The 11,416-nt window shown below is 37.5% G+C and overlaps 1 protein-coding gene across 1 annotated transcript; it reads left to right on the forward strand.

Annotated features, from left to right (window-relative positions):
- Window positions 1-4,632: 4,632 nt before the first annotated feature.
- On the forward strand, window positions 4,633-7,436 carry LOC140862744 (uncharacterized). The gene is made up of 3 exons (XM_073265780.1): window positions 4,633-4,692; window positions 6,339-6,741; window positions 6,889-7,436. Exons 1-3 carry the CDS (start codon window positions 4,633-4,635, stop codon window positions 7,434-7,436), a joined length of 1,011 nt encoding a protein of 336 aa, XP_073121881.1.
- The last annotated feature ends 3,980 nt before the right edge of the window (window positions 7,437-11,416 follow it).

Here is an 11,416-nt window from a genome sequence, read left to right on the forward strand (position 1 = left end):
AAGTGTCGCAGATCCAGCAGGTGTGTCGGTTTCCATCTAGGAATCTCATCCTCCCGAGGAAGCTCAGTACATCAATCAGAGGCTATGGAGGTTATCGAGGTCACCCTGTTCCAAATACTATCACCCTGGCTTACGTAACCATGAAAATTTTTCTTATGCCAACAATAAAAATGTGTTGAATCCTCCTCCGAGGTTCAATACAAACAAGGGTGAGGGGAAGCCATCATTGGAGGATGTGGTATCTATTTTTGTTATTGAATTTGGCAAACGAATGTCAAGAACTAAGACTCGAATTGATAGCATGGAGACGCACATGTGTAGTTTGGGTGCCATGATGAAATCCATGGAAACTCAGATTGGGCAATTAGCAAATGCTTTGAAGGATCAGAATAGAGGCCAATTTCCTAGTAATACAGAGGTGAACCCGGAGAGCAATGCAAGGCTGTAGAATTGAGGAGCGGAAATAAAATAGGGGCTGAAGGAAGAGAAGAAGGGCATGAAAAAGCTAAGGAAGCCGAGAATCCAGTGGTTGAGGAAATACTTGTTGAGGAGAAAAAGGATGAACCTGAACCAAAGCCGATGTACAAGCCACAACTTCCGTACCCACAAAGGTTCAAGAAGAAGGCACTAGATAAGCAGTTCTCCAAGTTTCTAGACATCTTCAAAATGATACATATCAACATTATTTTTGCAGATGTTTCAGAACATATGTCAAATTATGCCAAGTTTATAAAGGATGTGATGTCCAAGAAGATAAGGTTGCAAGAGAATGAGGTGGTGAATTTAACTGAAGAGTGCATCGCTATCCTATAGAAGAAATTGTCACAAAAGCTTAAGGATCCAGGGATTTTTACTATCCCTTGTTTTATTGGTGGTGCTAAGGTAAATAGAGCTTTATGTGATTTAGGCGCAAGTATAAATTTAATACATTTTTCTATTTATAGGACTTTGGAGCTTGGTGAAGTAAAAGCGACCACATCACGTTGCAGCTGGCTAACCGAAGTATCACATATCCACGGGGAATTGTAGAAGTTGTTTTGGTGAAATTTGATAAGTTTATATTTCCAGCGGATTTTGTGATATTAGGCATGGATGAGGATGAAGAAGCTCCTTTGATTTTTGGGAGGCCCTTTTTGGCTACTGGAAGAGAATTAATTGATGTCCATAAAGGAGAGCTCAATCTTAGAGTTGGTGGCGAAGCTGTAATCTTCAACATCTATCATGCCATGAGAGGACCAAGCGAGGTAAGAACTTGTAAGCATTGAAGTTATTGATTCTTATAATCCTTTTACATGTGCAGGAATTAATGTCTCGTTGGAGAGATGCTTGGTTGCGGATGAGAAAGTTGATAAAGAAAAGGATTGGGAACTTTGTGAACAAGAGGCTTTCTTGATGGTGCTCCAACAGAAAAAAGGGTGAATTCTAAAGAACCAGAGGAGTTGGAAAATAGTGCAACAAAGGTAACCGTCGAAAATCATAATCTCAAAGAATTACCTGCACACTTATGTTATGTATTCCTTGGTGAGAATTCGACTTGTCCGGTAATTATTTCTTCTCATATTTCTGAGGTTGAAAATGATAAATTACTGAGAGTGTTGAGAAATTTTAAAACTACTTAAGATGGTCGATTTTGGATATCAAAGGTATTAGTCCCACTATATGCATGCATAAAAATTTGATGGAGGAGTCTTACATTCCTTATGTGGATCATCAAAGGCGGTTGAATCCGGCCATGAAGGAGGTAGTCAAAAATGAAGTTTTGAAATTGTTGAATGCTGGTGTGATTTATGCTATTTTTGATAGTAGTTGAGTTTCCCCAGTTCAAGTAGTGCCTAAGAAAGGTGAGATTACTATGGTTAAAAATGAAAAGAATGAATTAATTTCCACACGCATAGTAACTAGTTGGCGAATTTGTGTAGATTATAGGAAATTGAATAAGGCTACTCGTAAGGATCATTTTCCACTTTCTTTGATTGATCAAATGCTTGACAGGCTAGCTGGTTTATTATTGCTTCTTAGATGGATATTCATGTTAAATCAGATTGCTATAGCGCCAGAAGATCAGGAGAATACCACTTTCACATGTCCTTATGTCACCTTTGCGTTCAGGCGAATGCCTTTTGGTTTTCGCAATGCACCGGCTACTTTCCAGCGGTGTAATGGCTACTTTTGCGGATATGGTGGAGGACATCATGGAAATTTTCATGGATGATTTTTCGGTATTTGGCTCTTCTTTTGATCATTTCTTGCATTATCTTTCCCTTGTGTTGCAGAGATGTCAAGAGAAGAATTTGGTTCTTAACTGGGAAAAGTTTCACTTCATGGTCCAAGAAGGAATTGTCCTTGGAAATAAAGTGTCGTCACATGGATTAGAGGTGGATAGAGCCAAAGTTGTTGCGATTGAGAAGCTTCCACCACCAAAAAATATCAAGAACATTCGGAGTTTTTTAGGCCATGCGGGGTTTTATCTTAGATTTATAAAAGATTTTTCTAAGATCACTAAACCCTTGTATAATTTACTTGAAAAGATTCCACTTTTATTGTAGCACCTAAAATCCAATCTACTAAATCGTATGCATTAAATTAAATAAATATTATGATTATTATTTTTAAGCTTAATCGGTTTAAACTGCTTTATCTGAATTATTTGTTAATAAAATATTAATTATTCAAATGATTTTTACTGTACTAAATATTTAATTAATGCTTTTAATTGTTTAAGTTTATTTGTCAAAATGATTTTTATTGTGCAACTTAATTGTTTTAAATATTTTAAAGGTTTAAGCTTGCCTAATTAAATTACTTTAATTATTTAGTTTATTAATTTAAATGATCTTAACTTCTTCGCTTATTTATTTAAAATGACTTGAGTTATTTGACAATTATTTAAATGATTTTAACTGCTTAGCTTATTTATTTAAATATTTATTGTTCAACTTATTTATTTTAAATAAATTATGTTTAGCGATTAGTTATTTTAAATCATTTTAAATGTCTAGCTTATTTATTTAAATACTTTTAATTGTTCCAGTCGTTTTAAAGGTTTTTACACCGCATGTGTATTTTATTTAAATGAATTATAAACAATAATTTAGTTTATTTCAATTATTTTAATCGTTCTGTTTATTATTTAAATATTTTACTTATTGTTGTGACATCAAAATATTTAAATTATTGATTTTAATTTCTAAATTAGTGTTTAAAATTTTTCAAATGTTTATTTAAGTTAACTAATCTTGAGATACTTGAATTTAGTGACCTTCGGCCCCGACACGCGATAAAGGTGGACACGGTGGATAAACCTCTTATTCTAATTTTTTATGACCTAAAAATTCTTGAGAGTTAAAGAAAATTTTATTTTTTAAATTTCCGGGTGACAAAAATCGCGTAAGTGCATTCTTGCGCGTAATTTCCGATATTTCTTAAAATTAGCCTTTTTGGACCCGTACTAGTGAAATTCTATTATTAATTTTTAAATTAGGGATTTTAAACTTAGAAATTTAAAATGAGTGAAAAAATCCTAAGCCTAAAGTTGTAATAGTGAAAGTAGCACTTTTATAAGTGTAAAAACACTTTTACACTCACCCAACACTCACACCACCTATTTATACATACACTACACTTAAAATATCACATAACACATCAACCCTAGAATTTTAAGTCACTTGGCCCCCCCTTCACTCCCTCTCCAGGAAATCCTCACGACACTCTACATTTTCTTCTCCCATCACATCGGGCACCACCATTCTTCTTCCCCTCCACTTCGGCTGCCCATACCAGCCACCAACCGCCGCCGTGCTGCCCCGAGGACCACCATAGGAGGATAATCCCAGTTGCTCGTCGAAGCCCTCCCCTTGGCCGTTCCCTTTTCTTCTTGGTTTTGTTAAGACTAGGCAAGTTTTGACTCATTTTTAAACCAAAGCATAGAATATATATTTTTCTTGGTTTTTCCTCTTCGATTTCGAATTTTATGAAAATTATTTTGTGCGTATGGGGTGTATGGGTTCAAAACTCAGTTGGTTGGGGGCTTGAAGTTGATTTTGTTCATCTTTCATTGCTAGCATGTTTTTATGAATCTATTTGGATGGGATTCTTGCATTTCAATGGAAATTTGGATGTATAGGATGAAAAATCAGATTTGCACATGGCAATTTTTGATCCAATATAATGTGTATATGGGTGGTTATATGTTATATATTGTGATATGCTAGACCTTTAATGTATATGTATTGAAAAGATGAAAATTTGGCTTGAGTTTGGGGCGTTTGAAATAAAAAATTTGATGAGATAGATTAGGGGGTTAAGAGGCTTCCCAAGAGGTGATATTAGGATGTAAATGTCATCTCGGAAGTGTGTTAGATGAGCAGTAGGGGCTGGACTTGGTGGATTTTGGATGGGGTGTTGGTTTATAGTGTTTGTGGGTGTCGGGTGATCGTATAGGGTCAAACATTTTACTTGACCTAGCACCGGGAAAGTGACTAGCTCAAGTGCTCTTGCTGGTCTTTTAGGAAGTCTTAGAGGGAGTTTGTATAAATTCTTGGTGTGGTAGGCCATGAGGAAGGGGTTTGAGATGCCTTAGCAATAGGAGAGCCACAACAGAATTTTCTAGTCTATGCGGCTCGTCTCTAGGAAATGGGATCTGGTCGTGACCTTCTTGAGGTTTGGACAGGGGCTACCCTGAATTCTCCGATGGTGTGTGATGTTAGGGTCATGTTCTTTCAATTTAGGCTTATTTCGGATAAGAATCGGGTAGGAAAGGGATTGGTTTAAGGTGAAGTGTCATGAGCAGATTTTTCGGAAAAAGTTAGGGGTTGTCTGGGAAACCAATTTGATTGGGATGTTCAGTTTGTCATAAAAGGGTAAATACTGATCCTAAGAGTGATATAAGATGTGTTTGAGGTGTCGGTTCGAACGAAATATCTTTTGGATACGAATGGGCTAGGTTATGGGCCGTACAGGCCAAACGCCCGGGTTGACCCTTATTGGGTATAAGTCTAAGTGATGCTAGAAAGGTCCTTAAGCCTAAGGGTGGACACTTACACATCATTCATCCATTAATTCAAAATTTATATTATCTTTTTGGATCGTGTTATTTCATTCATTCAATGCGTTTATCCTTCGCGTGAGTTGACTTCAAATTATTCTTGTTTTAGTCCCGAAGTATAAATTATGAAAAGATGAAAATATGAAAAGGTGAAAAGGTGAAAAGTTAAATGTGAAAAGTTTAAATTAAATGTAAAGTTAATGAATGAGGTGAGTTGTTTGTGACTTATGCGTGCAATGTCGGTCGGGGGATTCCCTGGCTCACTTGCCAAAATTAGGCATGTAGTGTGCGGCTGGGAGACATCCCAGCTACCCAACCAAATCAGACGTGTAGTGTGCGGCCGAAAATCATCTCGGATCCCCTACCAAATTAAAGGAAAAGGGGAAATGTGGTGTCGGAGAGAAATCTAGGTGTCTTGCCGGCATAGCACTGTAGTCATTGATCGATCAAAACCATAGTCACAATCGAGGATCTAAATTCACAAGTTAATTAAAAAGGAAATGTACATAAATGTTATGTTTTTCATTACATAATGTGAAGGTTCTACTTCGGGCATGTGTTGTGTTCCTTTCGCGAGAATTCATCGTATACTTATTATTATTTTTAGTATGATGCATATATTTTTAACCCTCGTTATTTCTAGTACAATCTTGTTGGGCCTTTAGGCTCACTACTATGCTTGGTGCAGGTTAGACTTTTGTTGAGATCGAGGGGCATGACTCTCGAGTGAACTGCGATGCGGGCACGTCACATCCCTCCGACCTATGTCAGTCTTCCGCAAAGTTTACTCGAATTTAAATGTTATGAAGTATTTATTTTGTTTATTTGGTAAATGTAAATATAATGATTTTTAAGATTTGTTTCTTGGTCTGTAAGGATTAAATTGTTAAATTTTGGATTTTTGTGATGTCGAACTTTTTACCCTAGGTTCTCTTTCATTTTCCCGGTCTAGTTTTTATGTTTTGTCGGTTGTATTTTTAATTTGATGTCTATGACTAAATGGATTTTAATATAAACAGATAAATCATGCCAAATGTTTTTTAAAAATTCGTATTTTATTTGATTATTAATATTAATACTGGGCGATGTCATTTCAGTTGTTATCAAAGCGAGGTCTTGGTTTGGGTTGTGCCTACTGCCGGTTGTAAGAAACTCGAGAGATCTCGCCTCAAAGTCTGTAAGTTTTAAAGAAATTTATATATTAATAATATTTGAATTAATATTTTAATTTTTTTGATGTCATCATTTTTAAAATATTTTCAAAATCATATGTTTAATTTATTTAATTGTGTAGTTCAGTGTTTATTTTGCACCATATGGAGGCCACTTCGGAGCATCACGGACTGCGGCTAAGGTACTACAATCTGGTTTTTATTTGCCTACTATGTTTAAGGATAGTTATACCTTGGTGAAATCTTGTGATAAGTGTCAAAGGACTGGGAATATTTCTCGAAAGCATGAATTAACCCGCACAAATATTTTAGAGGTTGAACTTTTTGATGTGTGGGGTATCGATTTTATGAGTCCGTTTCCTCCTTCCTTTGGTTACACTTATATTTTACTAGCTGTCGATTATGTTTCGAAGTGGGTGAAAGCAATTGCCACCTCTACTAACGATGCTCATGTTGTAGTAAAATTTCTGCAAAAGAATATTTTCACTAGGTTTGGCACTCTACGAGCTATAATCAGTGATGAAGGTACACATTTTTGTAATAAAAAAATTTTTAATACCTTGCTCACAAAGTATGGTGTCAGGCATAAGGTGGCATGTTCGTACCTTCCGCAAACCAATGGCCAAGCAGAGATCTCTAATCTGGAAATTAAGCAAATCTTGGAAAATACAGTGAAAGTGAATCGGAAAGATTGGGCAACTAAGCTGGACGATTCTCTTTGGGCTTATCTCACCGCCTTCAAGACACCTATTGGGATGTCTCCATATAGGTTGGTGTATGGAAAAGCTTGTCATTTGTGGTTAAAATTGGAGCATAAGGCATTTTGGGCTGTGAAGAATATAAACGTGGATCTTAAAGTTTCCGGGGAGTTGCGGAAATTACAATTGAATAAGCTAGATGAGTTTCGCAATGAAGCATATGAGAATGCCAAGATCTATAAAGAAAAAACGAAGAAGTGGCATGATAAACAAATTGTGAGACGAGAATTTGAACTAGGCCAGCATGTGCTTTTATTTAACTCTCGTTTCAAATTATTTTCAGGTAAGATGAAGTCACATTGGTCCGGACCATTCATTGTGGAGCAAGTGTTTCCGCACGACGCCATCGAGTTGCGCTGTCTAGATGGGAGAACGTTTAAAGTGAACGGGCAGCGGGTCAAGCATTATCTTGGCAATGAAGTGCGGAACGTTGAGGGCACTCTGCTCAATGACCCTGCTTAAAACTGATGAAAGTCAGGCTGATGACTCTAAACCAAGCGCTATTTGGGAGGCAACCCAAAATTTTTGTTTTATTTTTCTTTTGGTTTAGTTTTTCTTTTAATTTTGTTCATTCATTATTTCTTAGTGCATTGCTTATTCCTCTCTTTATTCTTCCTCTAATTTCTTGAATTTTTCAAGGTTTTAGGTACCCCAAGTCAGACGCCTATGCACGCCCGCACATGTCCAAAGGCGCGACCGCGCATACTGTGAAGTGTAAAAGGATTCCAGACAGAAGTTTATGTGCGCCCTCTCAACACATTAAGCGCGCCCACACATGGTCACGAACCTTATGCGCGCCCGCTCCTTTCCTGAGCAAATATTAACCAACAACCCAAAATATATGCGCGCCCGCACTACTTCTTAAGCGCGCCCGTGCAGCTCCCGAATACATATTAACCCTAGCCCATGACCTATGCACGCCCGCCCCTGTTAGTATGCGCGCCCACCCCGCCGCTGATTATAACACGATCTCTCTCATCTTCTTCCTTATATCTTCATCTTCTCCAACATAAATCCCTAGATCTCATCACTCTTCTCTTCTCCATATCGTCCAAGCAGCCATATCCCACTTTCATTACATCACACCAAATAACCTTGCTCTCCTCTTCTCCCATAACCCACTTCTCATCACCTTCCATCGTCTCGTCTACCTCCCCTTCTACAGTTCTCCAAGGTGCACAGGGGCGAGCTCGTGAATCATTAGGTTGCATCGGTTGTTTTTTGCCTTGGGGTTATATTTGGTTGTGTGGTAATTCGGCTCTCTTGTGGTGTGCAAGAATCAACTCGTTTATTGGTTGAACACGTTAAGTTAGGGTGAAGTTAATTCCATGGTTGACTTACGGCTTGTTTTTTCTTTGAAATTGAAGCGTGTTCTTTGTGGTTTCTGTGAATTGCATGTTTGGGGGAATTGAATTCATTGGAGTGTATTTGAAATTTTTCTTGTATCAATTTTCCAACAAGTATTTGATCGATTTCCCCTAAGAAGAAATTGAAATATGGATCTTCCTCTTTGCCTGCCCCCACTCCTGACGTGCAACATTTTTGGGATGACATGGCTGAAGAGAATTATCAATCATTTTTATCAAAAAGCATTTTTCCGGAATGCGGGTTTAACATGTCTATCGGTTTTGATCCTACTGCGCCTGTAATGAGTAATGTTGGTCGTGGAGTAATAGCATGACATTGGGAGAAGTTTGTATAGCAACCTCAAGACGCCGTGGTGTCTTTGGTGCGCGAATTCTATGCAAATTTGAAAGTAAAACATATTCAGTTGAAGGTGTTGGTGCGGGGCAAGATGGTGCCGTTTGATGCTCATTCAATAAACACTTGGTTTGAACTTCCACCTATGCTGCATGATGAGTATGTCGATTATAAATCTGGTGAGGTTGAATATGATGCCATTCTTAGAACATTGTGTGTTGATGGGGCCGAGTGGAGACTCAATCATGAGTGAAGGCCATCTAAGCTGAAGAAAACCAATTTAATCTCGGAAGCCAAGAGATGGTATACTTTCATATGTGCTCGATTGAAGCCAACCGATCATGATCACGAGGTCACACAGGAGAGGGCCATTCTCGTCTACTGTATCCTTGTTGGTAAGACGGTGGATTTAGGTCTCATTTGCAAAGAGACGATTTCGCAGGCTATAGTTGGCCATTCGAGTGGGGGCCTGGCCTTGCCTTCCATTATTACTGATCTCTGTGAAGCCGAGGCATTGAATGGATCCCGAATGAGAAGTTGTTGAAGCATCGGGCTGCCATCAGTTGTTTGCATCCGTTTCTCTTGGTTCTAGAATCCGAGCAACGTGAACGAGATACGAGGCGAGCATTTAACAAACGAGCTGCTACCCGGAGAGTCCCTGAACCGAGTTTTGAGTCGCCTTGCTCCATGTACGATCGTGTCAATTATCTTGAGGAGGAGGTACGCCAGCACATGCAGGAGTTTCGTGAGCTCAAACATACATCCGGATTTTTTATGAACTACATGATGGGTTTTACGGCAGCGTTGACCCATCAGTTGCCAGATGCTGCGAGCTCCGTACACCCATTCCCTCCATACCCACAGTGGCCACCCACTCCTGGTTTTTCGGATCACCCCCCTGCTGCAGATGACGTGGATGGTGGCGACCATTGACGGTCGTCATTCGAGGTACAAGTCCCTTTTTTTCTTGTCAAATCATTGGGATAATGATTGTACTAAGTTTGGGGGGGTTAATCATTAATTTTATGGCATGATTTAAGTGTTTGGGTGTTTTGAGTTTGAGTTTGTGAAATTTGTTAGTTTATAGTTTTTGTTGAAATTTTTTTGACTTGAGTTGTTTTGTTGTGTTTTGTGGTTATTTTGAGTTGCATATTGATCGAGCAAATACTATTACTAAAAGTCAACTTAAATATATATATCAATTAAGCTCGAATAAATCGCAAGTTCAATAGTCAAGTAATAATATAGTGAACAGAATACGAGTATCGTCCCACAGAGATTGATTCACAATAAAATTACTCAAGTATATTCTTTAGTTAATAAAGATGAGATGAGAATAAATTAATAAACTTAAATAAAATATTGAAACAAAGGATAAATAACAAAATAAATTTCAAAAAATAAATAAATTATTGTTAGGATCTCAATTCACCTACCCCTTAATCTTCTCTAATGATTGAATTTCAATTCTCAAGCTATGCTTCTGACGGAATTCTCTAATCTATCAATATACTCTATCGAGCTATATTAATCTAATTAACAAAATGCAGTAACCAAGTGTCATGGCGTTATTTAGGAATTGCAATTGCATTAATGAATGGTGGAATCCTCTAACTTTTGACCTATTGGACTATGACTATCAGCATGTATCCAACCTCATATGTCTATGCAATTTGTAGATCCATGGATTATATTACTCTATCATGTTATAAAATCTCCTTTCAGTATCAATTATAACACATAAAATCAATTCGAAGTTGATCAATCTCCAAATAATCAATGAATTCAATCTTCAAGAAGAAATAAAAACAAAGTTTTGGGGGTAGGATCCCTTAAATCCCAACAAACAAAAGTAATTTAAGAAGAAAATAAGAAAACTAGTTTTTGCGGTTCTTGAGTTCTTCAAGTTTTTCTCCCTCTCGGTTCTTGTTCTCTTTCGATCCTTGGCCGCCTCCTCTGTGTCTCCTCTCACGTCTGATATCTCCTTTTTATATGTGGTTGAAAGCCGATCATCAAATAAAGCCAGCGAATCAAGACTTGTAAAATTTCACAAATTCTGACTTTTTTTTAGTCCACGTCGCACCTATTCGATAAAAACTTACCACCTAGGCGGAAAAATTTTTGCCCAAAATTTATCAATTTTGCGACATGCAAGGACCCCGTTCCTAGTTCCATGCCTGGGTCCGTCCATGTGTCCTCTCCAGCGCGCAGTTTTTTTGAAAAAATCATATATCGAGTTCTAGCCGTCGGATCGAGCCGAAATTTGGAAAACAGCTTTAAAACCTCTTGAACTTGATTTTGAACTACCATATTTTCCTTACCATTTTTGTACCTCATTTTTTCATCATCAACTCGCTCTCCTTGAGAAATCACACCAATGTCAAGTAAAACGAGTCCTCTTGTAAAAAAAATATTTTCTTTTAAATTACCATACAAATCTCCATCTATATGTGTGAATAACACAAGGATCATATGTTCAACATGCCCATCAAAAATTTTGCTAGATACTAAGATTCCATCAAAGTATACCACAACAAATTTACCATTATGTGCATGCTAACATGTCTCATCAATCTCATAAAAGTGCCAAGTGCATTATTAGCTAGTCCAAAAGACATGACTAACCATTTTAGAAGATATGACTTTCCACCTATGCAACTCATTCACCATTCACAAACATGATCACAAACCAAATCACTCAATTTCTTGGCATAACAAAATTCAATCAACTTGAGATCACG

Source organism: Henckelia pumila, chromosome 4 (assembly GCF_033568475.1).
Source record: "Henckelia pumila isolate YLH828 chromosome 4, ASM3356847v2, whole genome shotgun sequence".
In the NCBI taxonomy this organism is placed as follows: domain Eukaryota; kingdom Viridiplantae; phylum Streptophyta; class Magnoliopsida; order Lamiales; family Gesneriaceae; genus Henckelia; species Henckelia pumila.